Raw genomic sequence first — 21997 nt, 5'->3', positions numbered from 1 at the left:
GAAGAAATAACCTTTATACAAAACACAAGTGCTCTTTAGCAAACTTGAAAATAATAGCATTATTTTAGAGTATCTGTTAAATCCCGTACATTATACTGATTTATGTAATATTTATTGGTGATTATTACAAGTTTTGAGGTAGATAGTCCTTTTATGAACTGCATAATTCCAGCAAAGCTAATGCATAAAAACTAATAGATTATCCCTAGAGCACATATCAATTATGGTAGGTGGCAGTGAAATGTTTTGTATAAGTAAGAATGAAGTAAATCAAATCTTAAAACTTAAAAATTGGAAATTGTAATTTAAACATTTGGATGAAACCCTTCTCAGAGGATCATATTTTTCTTCATTATTAAACACAAAATTTTTATTGACATTCAAGTTTATTTTGAAAGAGGCTATACGAGCCCCCTTGAGTAGGAAGTTACCCAAGCCCCTCTCCCTCCGGGACACGAGGACAAACCCCCCATCCTGCCATCTATTGTCATCTGGACTTTGCAGTTATCTGAACTATGCAGCCTGCAAGCAGTCACCCAACCCCACCTTGAGGGGAACAAACAAAAGGCGCCAGCCCGTCCAAAAGGTCACTTGCACATTCCAAGAATCCTCGCACACATACAACTTGGCACGTATCCCTTACCAGCCCAAATTAGGATTCCTTAAAATGATTGGTAAATGTATGTGACTCAGTGTAAAATGATTGGCTGCCTGCGTGCAGACCACGATGTGTTACTTTAAATCTATTGGTTACAAATGCGCGGGCTTTACCCTAACTGATAGTAGAGTCCTATATAAGGTCACCCTCAGAAAAGCTCGGGTCATGCTGTGAGCCCGAGCCTGCTCGAATAAACCCTTTGCTTTTGCATGAGAACGTCTCTTGGTGTCCTCCATTCCGTGGATGCGCTTCTCGAGCCTTTCATTTTTATGGAGCTAAAATGTCTTCAGTTAGAACACATATCCTTCTATTTTTGTTACAGAAGGCTAAATTGGTTGGAATTTAACAACAGTTTCCTCAAGATTCTTGTGGATATATATATATATATATATATATAGATATCTATATCTATATCTATATCTATATCTATATATATATATCTATATCTATATCTATATATATATCTATATCTATATCTCTCTCTCTCTCTCTCTCTATATATATATATATATATATATTTTTTTTTTTTTTTGCCAGCCCTGGTTCCCTGAGCTTCTTTTGCTCAAGGCTAACATTCTAACCATTTGAGTGGAAGCTCCACCTCTGTTTTTGTTTGTTTGTTTGTTTTGTGTTTTCTGTGTATGTGGTACTGAGGAATAGAACTGAGGGCTACATGCATGCTTGGCAAGCACTCTACAAGTAAGTCACATTCCCAGCCTTCTTGTAGATTTTTAATGCAACAACTTTCAATTTCCAAGAAAAGAAATACATTACAAAGTCATGTATGAAAACCACATATATGCACACATGAAAACTTTTCTATGGTATTACCTTTATTGTCATATTTTCTTTTCTATAATTTCCTTTCCTCTATTGTCTATTTTTTTTGGGGGGAGAGGGCTTTTAAAGGGCCTCATCTAAATTGATTTTATGACTTATGAATTAGCCACAAATTGCACTTTGAAAAACACTGCTTTTTGAAGCCACAGGGAGAGCAAATGCCTCCATAAGACATTCTTCTTCCTTCATAACGTAAAACTATTGTATTTCCATTTAACTTCTGTAAGATCGTGTCAGTGTCTTCACTCCTGTCCTTGTAATTTCAACTGAAAAATACTTACATTCATCATTTCCCACCTGCAGGACATAATGCTGGTCACAAATCAGAACAGGTGCTGCTCCACTCGCCTACCTTTTAAAAAATTAATGTATTTCTCTCTCTCTCTCTCTCTCTCTCTCTCTCTCTCTCTCTCTCTCTCTCTCTCTCTCTCTACTGTCTTTTTCTTTCAGGTATAAGGACTGTGACTGTGACTTCCTAAGAGTTAGGCTGATAAAGTGTCCATGGACCATTGACAGATTGGCTATTCCAATTAGAACCATTTATAAATGCACATTTTTCCTAAAATGTAGGACATTAATTTTTTTTCCAACTTGAAAGTTTTCTGTCTGTTAGAATTTACGTTTGAACTGAAGTTATTTATAAAAGAATTTCATGCAGTAAAAACAAAAGGCATGTGCAATGCAAGGAAAACACATTCTTTTGAATTCTTTTTGTGAGTTCACAGAACAACTTTCCCAAGAACAAGAATAATCTGTTCCTTTACTAGAAGAAATAATATCAAACATGTACAGTGATTCCAAATTAATTCTGTTGCACATATCTTCTCCCATCCCATATATTTATGCAGAAGGTAGCTAAAATATTTTACAGTGGTTATAATAGACACAGAGTAATCCACTTTACATTAAATTTTATTGGTGATTACCAGAGTGATATTCACTTCAAATTTATTAATAATATTATGGGAAAATGCAAAGAGAAAAAGCAAATATGGCTCTTATTGAAGAATGGGCTAACATTCTCTTGAATAAATCATTCCAACATTTCAGCACACACACACACACATACACATACGTGCACAGGCACATGCATACAAATACACACACATCTCCACACACATATGAATTTTTTTTTCTGAAATATTTCTACCATTGGAAGGTTGATGATTTGACTTTAAAATCACTTAGGAGAACTATAGATCTTCAAAAAGTAAAAGGATCATATATAGTATTATAATAAATGTATAAAAATCTACAGAATTTTAATCCTAGGAAAAAGAAAGTCGATGTGCTGAAACTCTCATTTATGCATAGGATAGTATCATTAATACGTAGATAAATTTTGCATAGGATTCCCAGCTACACATTTACATATTCCTCAAAATAATTGGCTTTTTGTTGTAAGAAAACTGCTTACCTGAAAATAGTCAAGAAATACTTTTGCTCTAGGGATCTATGATCATGTTCTGCAACTCTTAGGGGACTTTAAGAAGACATTGGAAGACACCACAGATGCATATCCTAAATAACAGCAGTGGAGATTACTAGGCATCAGCTTCTTGTTTGAAAACAAACTCAAATATATTCAATCTCAGAACATTTCCACCATAACCACTTGTGTGTTTCCAGGGAGGCAATGTATGATTAAATTTTGATCCATGAGATGTAAAAGACCAAATGGACTTCAAGAATAAATTGATATGGAAAGGACAGTACATGAATGCATTTATATTATGGGAATTTAGACTTAATTCCCAATATTATACAACTGAAAGAAATCTTAGGAAAAATGAATGTAATACCTTTCATTTTAATTAATAAATCAATTAAATGAGACAACCTTATAATCACACTAGATTTGAAATTAGATGTGAAAGAATATACCTAAAAATTCTATAACATATACTAACTGGGAAGGCTGCTATGGTAATGTCTATATAACAAAGGCATAATCATTATATCCATCTTCTAATTGTTTTGATGACATGCTATTATGTTGAGGATGACCTGATTTTCTGCTCATTTTATCTAGAAGAGCAAGCATCGCATTACATTATTTTAAATTGGTATTGCATTTGCACTGATGATGCAGAGAATCTAAAACTCTTCAAACATCGAAGTCGTTTAATATATATAAATTTACCTGAACTAATTAGGAGACTTGCTTAAACCCACTGAGGCTGTCTATATCTACAGCTTGTATAATTCAAATCCTACTATACTCTTTTTCCTTTCTTCTAACAATAAAACTTTTATATACCCTAGAGCATAGCTGCTAAAACATCATCTTTGAGCATAAACACATATCATGACCATTAATTAGAAAGCCTGCTCTATAGCAGGAAAAAGACAAATTTTCTTTAATAACATCTTTATGTTTAGGTCAAAATATGGATAGAGCTGGGATGTAGCTCAGTGGCAAAGCACTTGCCTAGCAAGTGCAACATCCTGGGTTTGATCCCCAGTAACTATATGGATAGTGAGTTACTATAGACTTATATTGTTATTTAAAAAACATTTTTTCCCTCTTTTTGAGAACAGTGTCTCACTCTGGATGATAACTTGCTTTCAATAACTGCTGATATGTCTTGAAATTTCTTCTCACTAATTAGTTTGTAAAACAAACAGCCTGTGATTTTTAAATAAGTCCATGGAAGGCTGAGGAAACTAACTTCTTAAAAAATTGGCTTTCCGGGGCTGGGGATATAGCCTAGTGGCAAGAGTGCCTGCCTCGGATACACGAGGCCCTAGGTTCGATTCCCCAGCACCACATATACAGAAAAACGGCCAGAAGCGGCGCTGTGGCTCAAGTGGCAGAGTGCTAGCCTTGAGCGGGAAGAAGCCAGGGACAGTGCTCAGGCCCTGAGTCCAAGGCCCAGGACTGGCAAAAAAAAAAAAAAAAAAAAAAAAAAAAAAAAAAAAAAAAATTGGCTTTCCTTAATATTTGTCTATTTTGAAAAATAAATTTCTACATTTGAATGAGAAAATACACTAAAATGTACATATTAGGTTTTTTTCCCCACAATTCTTGATCATTTCCAAAATTGATACGTAATTGATTGATATGTAATAACTATATAGTAATCAATCTGTCTTTCTAAAGATTAAAATATCTCTCCTTTTATGGACTTGGAAAATGCTTTGCCGTGAAATTATGCACATTAGATTTATGCCTAAAAGTGAAAGAAAAGTTGTGGTAACCAGAAGGCAAAATAGTTAAGTTAGAAGGCAAACATTGTGCTGGATACTCAGAAACATGTATCAAATCCTATACTTATTGCCTGTTAGAGAACAAATGCCAAATACACATCCATTCAACTGAAAGAGGTTTTATTGTTTCTCAAGTTAATTCACAAAGTGTCAAATACTGGATTAAAATGAAGTCACAACATGTGGGGGCAACCACACACTACTTTAAGGTCATGACTTTAGTGTCATATAAACCACCCCCCTCTTTTTTTTTTATAAATGGAGAATGTTGCTGCCTGAAAGCTGTCTGGGAATTGAGCCAAGGAAAGAAGAAGATTGCAAAAACTCTGGGGACTTGAAAGAAAAGTGGCTGGCACTGGCTGGGTCCTCACTTTAAACTAAAATTAAAACAATAGACAGACATGTACTGTAATCTCTCTTTTAAGGAAAGAATAGAATGCCTCTGCCTCTATAGTAATGTCAAGTGGAACAATTTGGTTCTGGCCCAAGTAATGCAGCTGTTCCACAGGAAAATGGCAAAAGGCTCCAGTCCAAAGCAGGCAAATAAGGCATGATTGTTCCTAAACAGTCACTGGGGCCCTCACATTTACAACAAGGAAAACAACATTAGCATGCAGGAGGGCAGGTTACAAACAGGAGTCTCAGAGCAAATGGAGCTGAGGCATCTTTCTTTTTTTTTCCCCCCCTTAGGATAGAGGGTTGCTTTGTCTGCTAACAATACATCTAATAATGATGAATGGCTCATTCTTCTAGAAATCATATGTTGAGCAAACACTATTTTTAGGAAGTAATAAAGATTTGGCCTTGGATTACACAAATTACAAAGTCTACTAAAAAAAAAAAAAAGAAATAATGCCTCCCTTCTACATTTTGGATTCTTTTTTGTTCATTAGGAGTGGATCAGGTAAACAGTAAAGTTAATAGACATTAAGTGTTTGGGGAAGCAATTGAACACAAAGCAATAGCGATATTTCTCATGGTGCCAAAGTGACCAAGTGGGGAATCAATTGAAATAGCTACAAGGTAATGGGGCGGAACTTTGGCAGTGATCGCCAGAGTGGAGTAGGCAAATTGAACCTGCCTATTAAGTGTGTACTATCCCAGACTTCATTTCCACTCTTTCTTTTTTGATCCTCTCTAAAAAATATGGATAGCTACCCCAGTATTGTTTTAAAGCATGCTTTATTTTAAAGTCTGTTTATTTTTATCACCCCTCTTCCACATTTCATGTTTCATTCTCTGACATGCCTTGTGTTCTGACTAGAGTTTCTCCTCCTTCCCTATTACGTACAAACTCCCCGATTAATCTACCACAATTTCCCTTCTGTTCTCTGGGCTCTAGAGAAGCTATTTCCTTGATGATCAGTAATATTTCCTTCTGGGGAAATCCAATGATTTCTTTTTAGCCTTCCCTTGCTTTTTTAATAATTATTTATTTTTGTTCTGTCTGCCTCATCTGGCACTGTTGGAGATACAATAATCTACAGAGAGGCTACCGGTGAAACTGTCTTTGAAAAGGTTAATACTTTCATCTACTGGCAATGATGGTTGCATTGAAAACAGAGAAGAGTAGGTTTCAAGAATCTGAGAAACAAGTAAAGAATTCTCTGTTCTAAAACAAGTAAAGATCAAAGACACTGCCATTTTATTATCAATTTCCTGGAAGCCTAGATGTAAATAAAGTGAAAATTAAAATCTTAAAATGGGGATCCAACACAAGAGAATAAATTAATATACTTTTACTTGTGGACAATTGAGTATAAATAGGAGCTATAAGAATGAAGTCAGAATGTGATTTTTATTATCCCTTATGGACCCTATGAACTAATTGCTCAAAGAACATTTATTAATTGGAATTTTTTAAATATGAGTACAAACAAGCTAGAAATAGTGAAATAGGTATTTGGAAACTGTGTAGGGCATAAGTACAAAGAAAAGTCTGATAGGGATACCAACTTAGATATATCATGAGACTAGTCAATTCTTTACATTAAAACACCCCAAACTGCAAAGTCAGTGTTAGAATTATTATCATCCTTATAGTAGAATTTCATATGTAAGTTTGTGTATCATAAGTAGCAACCTGGAGTCAGCAATTGAAGTAGCTGCAAATAATTGAAAGGCTAGGTTTTGAACAGAACTGAATCAGAAGTTCAGGCTCACCAATTTTCAATATGGATGAATAAGTAAAATGTAGTTAATCCCTTTGAATGTTAATTTTCTTTTCTGTAAAACATGGAGTGTTCTAAATTTCCTTTTCCATTTGCAAAGTGATATTAATCTTAATTTATGGGAAAGGTGACCTCCATTTCTTAAACTTCACATACTTTGAATTCTTAAAAAATAGATAAGAGATAACGGTACTTTACATTCATCTTCAATTGTGTGGCTATTCTACACACAAGCTTATTTCAAGGTAACTTATTCTCTGGGAAACACAATGAGGCACAACCACTCAATAATGTCTGAAGTAGGTGATATGGATTACTTTCTAATCATTTCTATAAAGAAAATGATGACTATCCTAGAGAGAAGGCATGGAATAAAAATAAAACAAGTCACTGAGAATTGACTGTTATTTGAGCAACGCATATTTATTTCTAAGCATGTATATATCATGTTTTTACTCCTATCTCATTTAACTGCATGATGTATAAATATACTGTACACATATACTAAACATATTGTGCATGTATACCAGATGTACACATATTTACTTTGGTATAAAAAGAAAAGAAAAGAAGAAACACAAAATTAATTTCTGTATCCTGATCTGTGTTCCTTCATAGCTCCCAGTGCTCATTCCTGATGCTGTGAAAAACAAAAGCAAAAGAAGAGGGAAGAGGAAAAGACAGTGTTGAAAAATATTAACAGAAATAAATGAGAGTAGAGGACGAGGAAGTGATAGGTCAGAAATAAGTGCTGATACTAAGTATATAGAAGCTGAGAAATTTGTGTTTAGATATATTGAAGCTGAGTAAAAATCCATTATGCTCCTTTGCCTGGTTAAAGTACTATATTTATAGCCTAAAGTTCTGGCTAAAGCTGTAATGCTAAAATGCACTTGTCACATATAAATAACATATTGTGGTGGATAATGTTTTCTATAAGGAACTTCAACTTCTCTGAAGGTAAAACTATGAATGTGAATTGAACAGTCTATATAAACAGTAAAGCTACCATAAAAGCATTTTCTTTTAGCTCTAAAAAGATTTCCTATTTTTAAATAGAGAATAAAAAACAACAATAGAATTATCTATAAATTGTTCTTAAAACTAGTGCATTCTGTCTTTTGGATTTGCTTTTTAACTCAGGGCCTTGTAGTTGTAGTCTGATGCCCTATCATTTGAGTTATGCCTCTAGCACGGTTTTTCACAAGTTAACTTGGAGATAGTCATTTTCTCCCATGATCTACTGTCTTTTAACACATGAAAGTAGGACTGGATTGGCAAATATTCCCTCAAATCTACCTTCCTTCCATAAATACAGGCTTACAGACTATTCTGCTCATGTTAATCTGGATCCACCATACTTTCTTTTTCTCAGCCAAAATATTGAAATTGCTCATGATGACAGCCACACACAACTGCAGCCAGCCTTTACTGAGAAAGGACTCTACAACCTTCATGACAGGGCTGGCATCCAACCACTATGTTCCAAATCATAACCTCTCAGTCACTTGCACCCATAAATCAATGTTCTTTCATCCCTGACAAATTATGATCAAAAGAATCATCAATTTAAAAAATAATCAAAGAAGACATTGATTTACTTACTATGATTAAGAAAATGTTTCAGTGTCTAGCTTCTAGTTCTTTTGAGAAAGGTTTGTCAAGACATAAAACAATACCAATTCTTAAATAATTTAAGTGTAATTAGGAGCAAAATTCAGCAAGTTAATCTGATTTGCACAGACTCTCTCATGTTGTATTGTGTAGTGGATGATTAAATTCCTCTTATTAATACTTAAACACAAGTGCACTGGAAATGTTTTTTAAATCAAGAACATTTCGTAAAGTTAGGCCTAAACTATTATTGTATTAATATAATCATATCACTTTCAATTACTATAATATAATCTGTAGATGAATTATCCATATTTAAATATGTTACTTAAAAAATGTGTATCCTGGCCTTTATTTGTTTATCTGTACAACTCTCAGTACTTGAAAAGCTGAGATGAGGAAGTTCATGTTCATGGCCAGCCCTCACATACAGATAACAAGCCCTTTGCACCGAAAGCTTGCACATATCATTCAAGCTACACTTAGAGGCTGTGATCATGAGGATGATGTTTCCAGTGAAGCCCATCCAGAAACATTTCTGAGATAGCATCTCAATGGAAGAACTTGACATGGTGGTATCTATCTGCCATCTAGTTTTGATGGGTAATGAAAAATAAGGGATTTTTTTTGTCCTGGTATGCATCTTGGCAGAGCTGTTTTTTTTTTTTTTTTATAAATAGCCAGTGCAAAATAGTTTGGAATTGTTTTTCAATGGCTAAAGTGCCTATCTAGCAAGCCCTCACTTCACACCAAAGTACATTGCGAAAAAGGTAGCATCCTTTGATTTAGCTGTATATAAATATGCATGTCAAAAAGAAAAGCTTTAGAATTAAGGTGACCTCAATGTTATTATGTTCTTATATTGAAATTACATTTCATGTTTATCTGAAGCATGTAAAATTCACAAATCATATTTTCATTTGGTACTACATTGGAAATATACACCTGCTTTTTTCTTAAAATTTTGAAGATACTTAAATATTTTCCATTTCCAAGAAAAATTAAATTAATTAGTGTGTTACTTTTATCAGTACGGTGGCATAAATACTGATAGATTAAGCCGATAATCCTCACAGGGTAAACTATCTTATTGTAGCTAGAAAAATTTAAAAAAAGCATAGTTGGAATATTTCCCAGAAATTTCTATAGATGACAAATTAAAAAGCAACCACCCCAGACACTTAATGAAGAAATGGTTCAGGAGTTTTCTATCCCAGGGACCACACTGCCCACCAAGAAAAAAGATAAAACCAATATGTTTCTTTAGTTAAAACATGCAATCAAAGAAGAATAGAAAAACTAGTGGAAAACTTTATTGCTCATTAAGTTACTTACAGTGGTTTTCCTTTGGATTCACAAGTCAAAGTTAAAGACTGTCCTTCTTGTGGGAAAGGAGTAGATGGTATAATCTTAACTGATGGTGTATCTGAAAAAAGCAAAGAATATTAAGATAGGTTATTAGTCACACACAATATTTAATATATGTGTACATTCTTTAAGTTCATTCACTCTTTCTTTTTGTATGTTATAAGCATTTATAAAGAATTACTGATGGTACTTGATTTTAAGAAGTTACTTTCCTCTCCATGCAAATCCAACAAAAATATATGAATATCTTAGGAGCATCACTGAAATCTAGATTGAAAAGTGTAATAGCAAAATGAGGTTCAAATGAATTCCAAGTATTTCATACAATTGTTTCACCAACTATTTATAGATGGCTATGAATGCTATTAGTGTGGACTGAACTTATTCATGTGCATTGAAATACACCACCTCATTGTTGCAGGAATCGCAATAAGAAAACCCTACTGAACTCTTCTACTGCTCTCTCTGAAGCATAATACAGAATCTCTTCTGAATGAAGTAATACAGCATTGAGCACCTACAGTTGTCCAAAGCACACTTGAAATAGCTACTTAAAATGTTATTAATAATTAAAATTGTGCCTTATTTGCTAAAGCGTAATTGTTAAATACTATACCTATATAGATAAAACCATAGCTAGTTAAAGAAGATTCAAGAGTAGTGTAGGATATTTGTATTTATAATTTATATAACTCTAATCAATGCCAAAGCATACATTTCATATAAGAAATTAAAAAAAAAAGATTTAAAACACAACTGGGTACTGATGTCTTATGGCTACAATCTTAGTTGCTCAGGAGGCTAAGATTTAAAGGAATATGATACCTGTGTAGAAAATGCCATCTCCAATTTACCAGCACAAAGCAAGTGGTAGAGCGAAGCTGAATTAGCACACTGAGTTAATGTGAGGCCCTAGTTCATATTCAAGTACCATAAAAAATGAAATAAAGCAAAAATGATAATGTGTGTTCAAAATTTTGTCTAATTTTTACAATCCAGCCAATAGTAAACATGCATTAGCCACCCCTTTTGTATCTGTATACTCAACAAAAAAACAGAGTCAGCCTTGACTTCTCTAGAAATTTACATTAGGTCTCACCATTTGAAGAATGGAAGCACCCTCATGTTACATTCAATCTTTGCTTTGAAGCCAGTTTAATAATACCAATCAATTATATGACTTTTCTACTAGTTACCTTATTGAAGCAAATCCTGTTAAACTTTTTCAAATATGAAACAAAAAGTGATCATCTTATCAAATACCTCATATCATATTTCAAATATACTTATGCTTCAAATACATCTTTCTCAGTCCATTAAGCAAGAAAATACAGTTATAGTTATAAAATACATACATTCATTGGACTGACATATGGACCTAATCCCATAACTCACATTGGTGAGGCAGAGCTTTCTGAGTTCGAAATTAGGATGTGTTACCACGAAGAGAACTCAATTAAAAAAAAAAAAAAAGACTCAGCTCAGGAATGCTTTTTTAAAACTAGTAGAGGAATACACTTAAGAAGAATTTAAGTATGTTTTCATTAGTATTTATGAATATTATTACATTTGTGGAAACATTTGTTGACTGGAAATCACACATAATTTTGCCTGCAGATCCAGAATTTGTCAAAGTGCAAATGAATATATGAAAATATATTAATGCCGTGCAAGTTAAGAGATGTGAGTCAGAATTTTTATAGGCAAACTGAAGCCTATAGTTTTTTTTTTTTACTTTTAGAAAATACTTACATTACAAAATTACTTTCCCCCGCCATAGCTTAAAACAAAGGTGCATTTCTGGGGAGCAGGTTGGAAGATACTACAAAACATATGATTCTGTGAAAGGGATTGGATTGATTTATATCAATTTGACTGTTCCACAGGACAAACAGCTCTTAAGTCAAGCATTTTAATTGACTCTGAAAATGATTTATATTATATATATAAAGAGAGAGAGAGAGAGAGAGAGAGAGAGAGAGAGAGAGTAGCAAATTGTCTTCCAATGTGGGTAGGCTTCACTCAACTGCTGGGGCCTACAAAGAATAATTATGCGGCTAAATCTGTCCCCCCAAAGTGAGCATGTGGATTTTTTTTTTCCTTTTGACTGACTATTGCTGGGTTCTAGAACATTCCTCAAAGGCTAGGTGTTGAAAGCATGTTCAGCTGCCTGTGACACTATTGGAAGGTGGCAGAGATTTAAGGCTATGTGTGCTAGAGGAGGAAGTTCATTCGGATGGGTTTCTGAAGGAGATATTGATGCTTGTCTCTGCTTTATCAGCCACCATTGGGTGAACGTGCTTGATCTTCCTTGTGCCTTCCTCTCAGTTAACTGCGCTTCCACCGGCTCAGAGGAACCGGGACCATCAATCACAATTTGAAGTTTCTGTTAAGAGTCAAGGTAAAACGTGTCCTTTATTAATTTCATGAGCTTTGCTATTTTGTGGCAGTCACTAAAAGCTGATAAGGAGACTAGAATAGTAGTATCTGCCTTTCTTGACTTCAATTTAGACTAAGATTTAAGCAGAAATTCTTGGTTTATAAACCATGCGACTCAGCCTGAAACGAGCCAATGGCTGGCTTGAGTCTCTTGTTTCCGTGCTCACTGGGATTTGTCAGCCTCGTAGTGTGAACAACTCCTTAAAATAAATCTCTCTTTATATGTATGTATAATTGGTTTTGTTTCTCTAGAGAGCTCACACTAATGCACTATCCTAGTAAAGAGATTTTGAGGCATGACTTTTATGAGGACTGGGACTTCATCTCAAAAAGTACTGAGAAATGAGAAAGGAAGGGACAGTGGTAAATAAAGCCTGCCAAGTCTGTGCTACCAAGAAGATTATAATTTTTGTCACACAAATTCCATCCTGCCGTGGAACTCTGAAAGATGATGGAGAGCATACCTACGCTCTATAATACTTAATAATGAAAGGACAGAAGTATTTACTGAATTTTCTAATTCCTATTAAAGTTTGTTTGAGGATTGCTCTTGGGGTAAAGAAGAGAGGCATTACTTCCCTGACACTCCTGCCTTACTCATAATGTAGGAGTGGGCTCTGTCAAAGGATACGAGGGTAACAATTTCCACTGAGGTGAAAAAATATATACATATATACACTATATATATATAGTGTAACATGGTTGTAAGAAAACAGAAAAACAAAGTATGTTGTGATTTTTGTTATTTCTGCCTAGTTAATGTAGGTAGTTTAAGAGACGCAAAACCTCATCTAACAAATCCCTGAATGCATTGTTCAGCACTCCCTTTAGACTCCCCCTATGGAATTTTGTGTAAAAGCAAAGGTCAAATGAGGTAAAATAACCAGTGTGTAATTCTATGGAAATCTCCAGAATAAACCTAATAACTTCTATGTTCCAAAAAAATAGACATAATACAATACACATTTCTTTAACTTTAAAACATTGTTGAGTTCAAATAATTCCTTATTTTCTATGTAAATAAGAAAGTAAATAATTCATGTAAAGAAAATTTAACAATGGAAATACAACTGAAATGCAATATTCCTTAGGTTTGTTTGATATCCTTGCTTATACACACATATGAAGACATACATAAAAAAATCACACCCTTGATTGAATGTATATTTCTGGATGATCATTCTTACATTCTGCATGTTTTGCAGCCTAATAGTTTGAAGCAACAGACCATAGGGTTTAGAATCTGATGTTATATTGTTTTCTTCAGGGTCTTTCAGCCACACATGAATCCACACAGCAATCACTGGCAAATGATCATCACACAGAAATACTGTCACATGAGTTCCTTTTATATATATGCAGCACCTATTTGTTGTGCCCACTTGGATCTCTTAAAAGTACTCTAGAACTCTAACCTGTGAGCCAGAATCCTCCCTCAAGGCTTTTGTGGTTTAATTACAGATAAGAATCTCAAATTTTCTCTGAATTTTCTGTCTAGAATGACTTTGGACTGTGATTCTCAGATCTCAGTCCCCTAGTAGCACAGATTAAAAATGTGAGGTACTATGCCCTGCAACCTTTTAATCTCAACTCAAATTTTATTTCCTAAGGGAAATCATCAATTACCTTCTAATGTGTTCAAGTGCATTGAATAGATGTTTTCTATTTCACCCTTTTATTGCTACATGTTTTGCCAGTGCTATCTCCTTAGTATCTTGCATAGTGTTTTATACTGTCTCTTCTTAAAAAAAATAATGGAAAGTGATACAATTTCTGCTAGTTTATCATCAATTTGATAATCTATTCTAAAACATGTAAGAACTGATTGAATTACTTAAAGTGTGCTGAATTTATAATTACCAGTAAATAGTCAGACCACAAACCTTACATTGATTCTTAGTCCCAGCTCACATTTACACAAATTAAACATATTTTTCTAGATGTTTTCCAGCTATGATTTTTTCTGCCTTATATATCTTTTGATAATAACTTTTCATAATTGTAAAAATAGAATGTTCTTTTTGTGTTTTTTGTTTTGTTTTGTCAGTTACAGGGCTTAAACTCTGTGCTTGAGAGCAGTCCCTGAGGGTTTTTTCTTTTTTGTTTTGTTTTGTTTTCACTCAAGACTAGTGCTCTACCACTTTGAGCCACAGCTCTACTTCCAGATTTCTGGTGACTAACTGGAGATAAGAGTCTCACAGACTTCCTGCCTGGGCAAGTTTTGAACCAAGATCCTCAGATGCCTACTGAATAGGCATAAGACACCAGCATCTGGTTGGCAAGTTATTTTTAATGGTAGCAATAGGTATAATGCTTTCCTCTCATTATTACCTTTCTTGTTACAGTGGAAGAACTTAATTATGAACAGACTTGTTAATTTTCTAAATTAATTGCCAAAATTCTAGATCTAATATCCGTGAAATATCAATATTCCTCTTTAACCAACATACACAAAATATATTTCTTACTACATAATGCCCTCCACTGAGGTGCTTATTAACATAACTTGATTTTCCAAAGTATTTTGCTTCAAGAGAAAATAATTTGGATTGTGATTCATTTTTATTTTATAATAAAGAATTCTTTCATTCCAATTCATAGCTTTTGTGACTCATTTTACTATTTCCACAAGGAATTGGTCAGATGATGTTAGGGCAAAATATTTTAGCAAAATATTAAAGAAATTCTTTTCTTTTCTTTTTTTTTTCTTTTTTTTTTTTTTTTTTTTTTGGCCAGTCCTGGGCCTTGGACTCAGGGCCTGAGCACTGTCCCTGGTTTCTTTTTGCTCAAGGCTAGCACTCTGCCACTTGAGCCACAGCACCACTTCTGGCCATTTTCTATATATGTGGTGCTGGAGAATCGAACCTAGGGCTTCATGTATACAAAGCAAGCACTCTTGCCACTAGGCCATATTCCCAGCTCCTAAAGAAATTCTTAAAATAATGCTTTTTATCAGGATTAGAATTCCTGTTAATACTTTAACCAAAAAATATAAAATTATCCTTACAAACATATACATTTATGCTACATGAAGTTAGGTAGGTAAATAGGTAGATACATAGATAACATATATAGATCTCAAGTCAAAATGAATTTTAACACTATTCACTTTCCAGGTTTTTTTCAAAATAATCTAAAAAACATATTCTTATTATGTCTTTGCATTGTGTCTGTTATATATCCATTTAGGAAATCTACCAAGAAAAGGATGTAATACCATAGATTATGTGATGACTTTATAAAACAATTCTAAATTTCTGTAATAATGATCTTTTAAAAACCTATAGATGACCTGCAATTAAAAAGTAATCAATAGTTCATCAAAATAATGTATTGTATAGCCTTAACATCCTTTAAGAATTAGTAAAAGCTGTGTGTATATTTCTGCATTTATATATTGCAATACATTTCAAAGGATTGGATGTAGATTTCATTTCACAAATTCATTTCAATACTAATTCCAGACTTGTAAAATGAGCCCTTTCTTTCCCATTCTAGAAGCAATATGAATTACATACCCTATTTCTTTACAAAGTAGAATAATGTTCTTGATTTTTGGTATATGTAATTCTGATATGATGTATTGCACCATTTACTGTTCTTTCAAATGGTTACCAGCATTTCATTATAATTGCTGTCATTTGTTTTTATTTCATCATGTATGTTAAGATTGTATTTGTGTATTTAAAGCAGCATAAAATACAAAATTCAAACAATATCCAAGTCAACTTTTATATGCATTGGTTATATGTGAATGATAATATATGCACACAATCTCAGGAAATAGAAAATATTCACAGTTAAATGTGGAGTACGTACTGCTACAATGTATTGAATTTAGTGATATTTTCAAACATTTAATTCATCTATGAATTGGACAGTTAAAATATAGGCTATTGATTCTAAAATAATTGTTTGTCTTCATATCCTAAAGAAATGCATGGTATTCCTGAAACTTTGGATAAATATGTAAACTGATATGTGATATTTGATTTTCTTGTTACCATTTATTCCTGAAGTGAACTAAATGCTAAATACTCTGAGCAAAACATTGCAATATATTGTGGAAAAAAGTTTATAAATTGATCTTGATCAATTCCATCAGGTCTAGTAGTTTTTATTAGTGGTGGTAGGTTGACTTCTTCAGCCTGAATCATTTTATTTTCATCACTGTTATTCATTTTCTTCGTGTAACATTGTATTTATCTAAGATGTCCAACTTGTGTTTCCTGTTTTAAAGTGTCATATAAATTAACTCAAGCATGGAGTACGGTATATATGTATAATAAATTGACTCCCAATGTAACAAATATACAAACATAGTGATCTATAGAAACAGTTATAAAAACAAGTTAAACATATTTAACTTTGGTGTTATATACCTGTAATCTTAGTTACAAAGGAAGCAGAGACAAAAGAACTGTGGCTTGAGACAGTCTCAGTGCATCATAGTGGCATGAAGATTGAAATTATGGTTTTAAGGAATGGATATATATGTTTCATTCTTGTGATTCAGGCTCTGGGGCTTGAATTCAAGAATTGGGCAATGTACCTGAGCTTTTGTGCTCATGGCCAGTGCTCTGTCACTTGAGCTATAACTCTGCTTCTGGGTTTTGGTCGTAAATTGGAGATAAGAGTTTCACAAACTTCTTGCCCAGGATTATTTTGAACAGAGATTTTCATATGAAACCCTGCTTATTAGCTTGGCACCCTCAGGAATGCTCAATTTCAATATATGCTTATATTACATAGATATATCTGTATGATATATTGTATATTATATACTATATATTGCAATATAATTATATATTATATATTGTAATATGTTATAATACATTATATAATATTATAATGGATATAATAATATACTATATATTGTAATATATTGTCGAGTATATATTACAATATATATTATATAATATATATTGAGGACAGAAAGAAAATGAGAGAATGTTTGTAATATGTGGCTGAAGTGATTAGTGGCAAAAATAAAATGATGAATGTTTAGGGTGGGTACCTGTGTCATGGAGAGGGAGAGGATGAATATGCTTGAACTATTTTACATTCATGTGTAAAGTCAGAGCAGTGAAAACTCTGATTATTTTAAAAAGTCTTGATGATAAGAACAAGAGATTGGGGATGAGAGGCTATTCAACATGCATCATAACAGTATATGGAAATTCACAATGAAACTACTGTATCAATATATGATAATAAAATATTTAAATAGAAACATGAATATGGCTATTATCAGTAATATAAACATAGTGAAATGATCAAGCTTCCATTTAGATGGCTTAAAATAACTGATGACTCAATTAACTTTACTAATTTAATAGGTACTAAATAAACTATTATTTACCCAAAAGTCAATTAACTATTATAATACTAATTAAATCTATTCCTCGAATACTACAGATAGTAGTATTGAGCTTATTGAAACTTATTGAACTTATTGAAAGTAAATTGAACTTCTCTGAAAAGTTGAACATTCCCATCTGCATCTTGAATAAAATCTCACATTAGGGGTATATTTATTAAGGTGATAAAATGCATCTCTTACTGTCACTTCACAATGGCAGCCCATGTATCATTTCAAGAAAGTGTTGGGCTACTTGTGGTTCAATTAAAATGTGTCCAAGTACATTCAAATATATATAACTACATCTATTGCATCCAAATACATTCATAGGCATATGTAAGACATCTTGTTATTCAAATATTCCTTAAAAACAAATAAACAACAACAACAACAAAAATCTAAGCTAGGGATGGTTTTATTTTCACCTTTCTTATTTTTGTTTTTGTGTTGTTTTGTCTTTTTTTTTAACATTTTATGGCTTTGGACATTGTGTAATTTGTAGTGGACAAGAAAATTAGAGAATCAATACTTCTTAAAAAGAATTCTTTTTGAACACTACCCTGAACACCCACTGTCCTTTTAAACCATCTCTGTCTATGTCTTTTGAGATATTTAATCACAGATTCCATGATAAACAGAAAAGCATTAGTAGCACAAGTTATAAAAGTAACAAATGTAAAGTTAAAGTAAACTGACTAGACTTAGTAAAGGATACATGGGGCCTTTATTTTTATCTTTTAACAGACACAAACTACATTGAATGATAGGTCTCTGCTGATATTTGAATTTTTTTTCCTGTATCTCATAAATCAAGTGGACTTTTGGAAAGAAAAAAGAAAAGAAAACAAACAAACAAAAAACAACACAACCAAAAGAACAGAGCCAAAAGCCAGGTACAGGTATCTCACATCTGTAATCCTACATATTCCGGAGGCTGAGATCTGAGGAGTGCAATTTGAAGCCAGCAAGAGCAAAAAAGTCTTGTGAAACTCTTATCTCCAATTCACTACTCAAAAATTGGAAGTGGGTCTGGCTCACTTCACTCAGTATAATTTTTTCCAAGTTCTTCCATTTCCTTACCCAAAGAAATATGGATTCTATGGTCTCCCTCGTATGGAATAACTAGCACGGGTTTAGGCTATACACAGCCGAGGATCACAAAGGCTAATATCTATGCCCTTATGAATGCGTAAGATAATGCTAAGTGAAATGAACTCCATGTTATGGAAATGAGTGCTATATCACTGTTGTAATTATTTTCAACATGCCATGTAAAACTGTAGCTTCTATTGCATCCCCTTCCTGTGGTTGTACCCGCACTATCACTGTACCTTATCTGAGTACATTGGAAACTGTATATACTGGTATTAGAAATAGGAAAGTGAAATGGAATCCCAAAATTGAGAGACAAAGGATAAAAAGACAAACGACTACAAAAGCAATACTTGCAAAACTGTTTGGTGTAAACCAACTGAACAACTCACAGAGGGAGAGGGAAAGGGGGAAGGGGGAGGGAGGAATGAGGGAGGAGGTAACAAACAGTACAAGAAATGTACCCAATGCCTAACATATGAAACTGTAACCTCTCTGTACATCACTTTGACAATAAATTTAAAAACAAAAACAAAAATCACAAAACTGGAAGTGGCTTGGTGGGTCAAGTAGTAGAGTGCTCACCTCCAGCACAAAGAGGCTTAGGGACTGGCCCCAAGCCCCAATTTCAAACCCCACAATCAACCAAAACAAACAAACAACAACAAAACAGATAGTATAAAGAACACAATTATAAATTTTCAAACCTATACGTGTTGAATTCAATCTATGATAAAAGAAATTTATTGTAATATACTACACATTATTGGGAAGTAGTCTGAAAGGGTAATTTTTTAGATACATTAGGTCAAGCAAAGAAGCACAGATACATAATTCATTAATTTTCTCTAGTTGCAAAGTAATTCTCCAGACTGATTCAAATGTAAGAAATTTCTATGGAAATACAGGTGCATTTTCAAAACATAAGATGTTAAAGAAAGTGGGTTAGGTTTCTTAGTCGTTGGTATGTTAAAAATGCATTGGGAATATATTCATCTTGAGATATAATTGGTACTTTAATCTGACCTATTAATTCTTTATATATATATAATTTTAGTAAAAATAATCTAAGAGATTGGATTCCTTTAAATATGCATAGTGCATTTGCTTTTATTCATCATTAACCCTGATGATGACATTGAACCTGGAAACCCCCTATACCACCCCCACCCTTTCACCTCTCTCACACTGAACATGACCTGAATGAAAAGAGTGATTTCCTCATCAAATCAACTGTTCTCTTTATTATTTTTCAAATAAATGGTGAGCATTTGTTAGTAGTTACTCATTTTATAGTCAAAACAACCACTCTTAGATATTGAAATATCAAACAGCTACTAATGATAGCCTATTTCATGACTATACACATATATAGAAAGATATATGGATAGAGAGAAACATGTATGTAAACATATATGTATATATGAGAGACTAGATATTTATTGAAATACATATATATGTATATTTAAATAAGTTTCAATAGACACAAAGTTTTCAAATCTGAGGTATTATTTCTTCTTTATAGTGCAACTTCAATACTGTAGTACTAAAAGTCTTTCTAAATGAAAGAAAAGTCACATTATTCTGAACTGCTTTCCTAATTTTCTTTTGCATTTTTTGTTAAACCTTGGCTTTAGTGTAATGTTTTGTCAATGTTACATAAAAACAAACATTTAATTTCTCCTTTTCTATGTTGTTTGAATAGTGCTTTCAGTAAGTGAGGATACAGTTTTCCTACTGAGAATTAAATAAAAAAATAACATCTGGCTCATACAGTCTGTTTTCCTTAACAGTACATCAGACAAAGGAAAAGTCATTGTTTTCATCTACTAAAAAAAAAAAAAAAAAGAGCGAATTTTCCCACTGTTCAGCTTAACATTTCTCTTTGTTATTATGTCAAATGTGAACATTTTATTTTTGATTGAAATCAACATCCAGTTAGAAAGGAATGCTCTTCAATAAAAGTGGCTGTATTTTAAATCATGATTATTATTTTATGAAGAAATAAATGTTGCAAGATATATCTTAAAAGCTATATTCAAATATATCTATATTTGATTTTTCTTAAAAATTAAAGAAATAAATGTGGCTGTGATATATTTTATAGGAAAAAAATATTTCAAATTATGTACCAAAATCCAGGATATAGGTTTACACCACAGCATTTTCTCTTACTCTTTGTACTATGCTTCTTGGCATTCTGTTTTCAACTCTCATTTCTCATGCCATTGAATTCAAATTTTGCTTTCCAGAACAGCACAGGGAGGTTTACAGGTAACATTTTAGTATTGGAAGGAGACATATCTATCTATCTATCTATCTATCTATCTATCTATCTATCTATCTATTTATTTATCTATATTAGATTTTTTAATATTAGAGGGACATTTTGATTTTTTAAAAATCATCGCAGAAGCCCAAACTGTCTGATCAAGGGGATTCAAAATATGAAATGCTTGTTAATGTTATGCATTTGGGCCAATCATTGAGGTTATTTGTGATAGAAATGTTGTCTAACAGTGGGGAAATTTAGGAATTGAGGTAGCATGAAGCAGTCAAAAGATGAGGAGGGGGGCTGGGAATATGGCCTAGTGGCAAAAGTGCTTGCCTCATGTACATGAAGCCCTGGATTCGATTCCACAGCACCATATATATAGAAAAGGCCAGAAAAGGCCCTGTGGCTCAAGTGGCAGAGTGCTGGCCTTGAGCAAAAAGAAGCCAGGGACGGTGCCTCGGGCTCTGAGTCCAGGCCTCAGGACTGCCCCCCCAACCAAAGAAAAAAAGAGGGGAGGAATGAAACAAACCAGAAACCATAACTAAAATACCACAAAAAAAAATCATGATCACTGTATTTTTAGTCAGAAAAAATACATTTCTATTATAGGTTTTTTTCTGATTTCCTAGCAAAATTATTAGTATACTCATCAATGAGGTTCAGTATCTGATAGCAACAAAAAATAATTTTGCAATTCTTTTCTCTTTAAAACATACACCTCATATATAATATCCTATGACTTTTCCTTTACCATGACTAATTAAATCTATTATTTTATACCAACTGTCACTATCTTTGTCTGGAAGTATTCTTTAATGTTTTATGTCTTGATTTGCATTTTATATCTTCATACCTTGGACTTTATAATCAAATAAGTACTTATTATTTTGAAGTGTTATTTTGCCTTATAATTTGCATTACAAATTATTATGCTGGTATTCTATGATAGAATAAATAAGGAGAAAAAA

The 21997-nt window shown here is 33.0% G+C and overlaps 1 protein-coding gene across 1 annotated transcript in view; it reads right to left on the bottom strand.

The window, feature by feature from the left end:
- The window catches only part of Cadm2 (cell adhesion molecule 2), a 172229-nt gene that overhangs the window by 71937 nt on the left and 78295 nt on the right, over positions 1 to 21997 (bottom strand). The window contains exon 5 of the mRNA XM_048346436.1: positions 9829 to 9919. Coding sequence (XP_048202393.1) covers positions 9829 to 9919 — 91 coding nt within the window. The remainder of the gene's footprint in view (positions 1 to 9828; positions 9920 to 21997) is intronic.

Source organism: Perognathus longimembris, chromosome 5 (assembly GCF_023159225.1).
Source record: "Perognathus longimembris pacificus isolate PPM17 chromosome 5, ASM2315922v1, whole genome shotgun sequence".
Lineage (NCBI taxonomy): Eukaryota > Metazoa > Chordata > Mammalia > Rodentia > Heteromyidae > Perognathus > Perognathus longimembris.
This window is presented reverse-complemented; position numbering and strand designations above follow the sequence as displayed.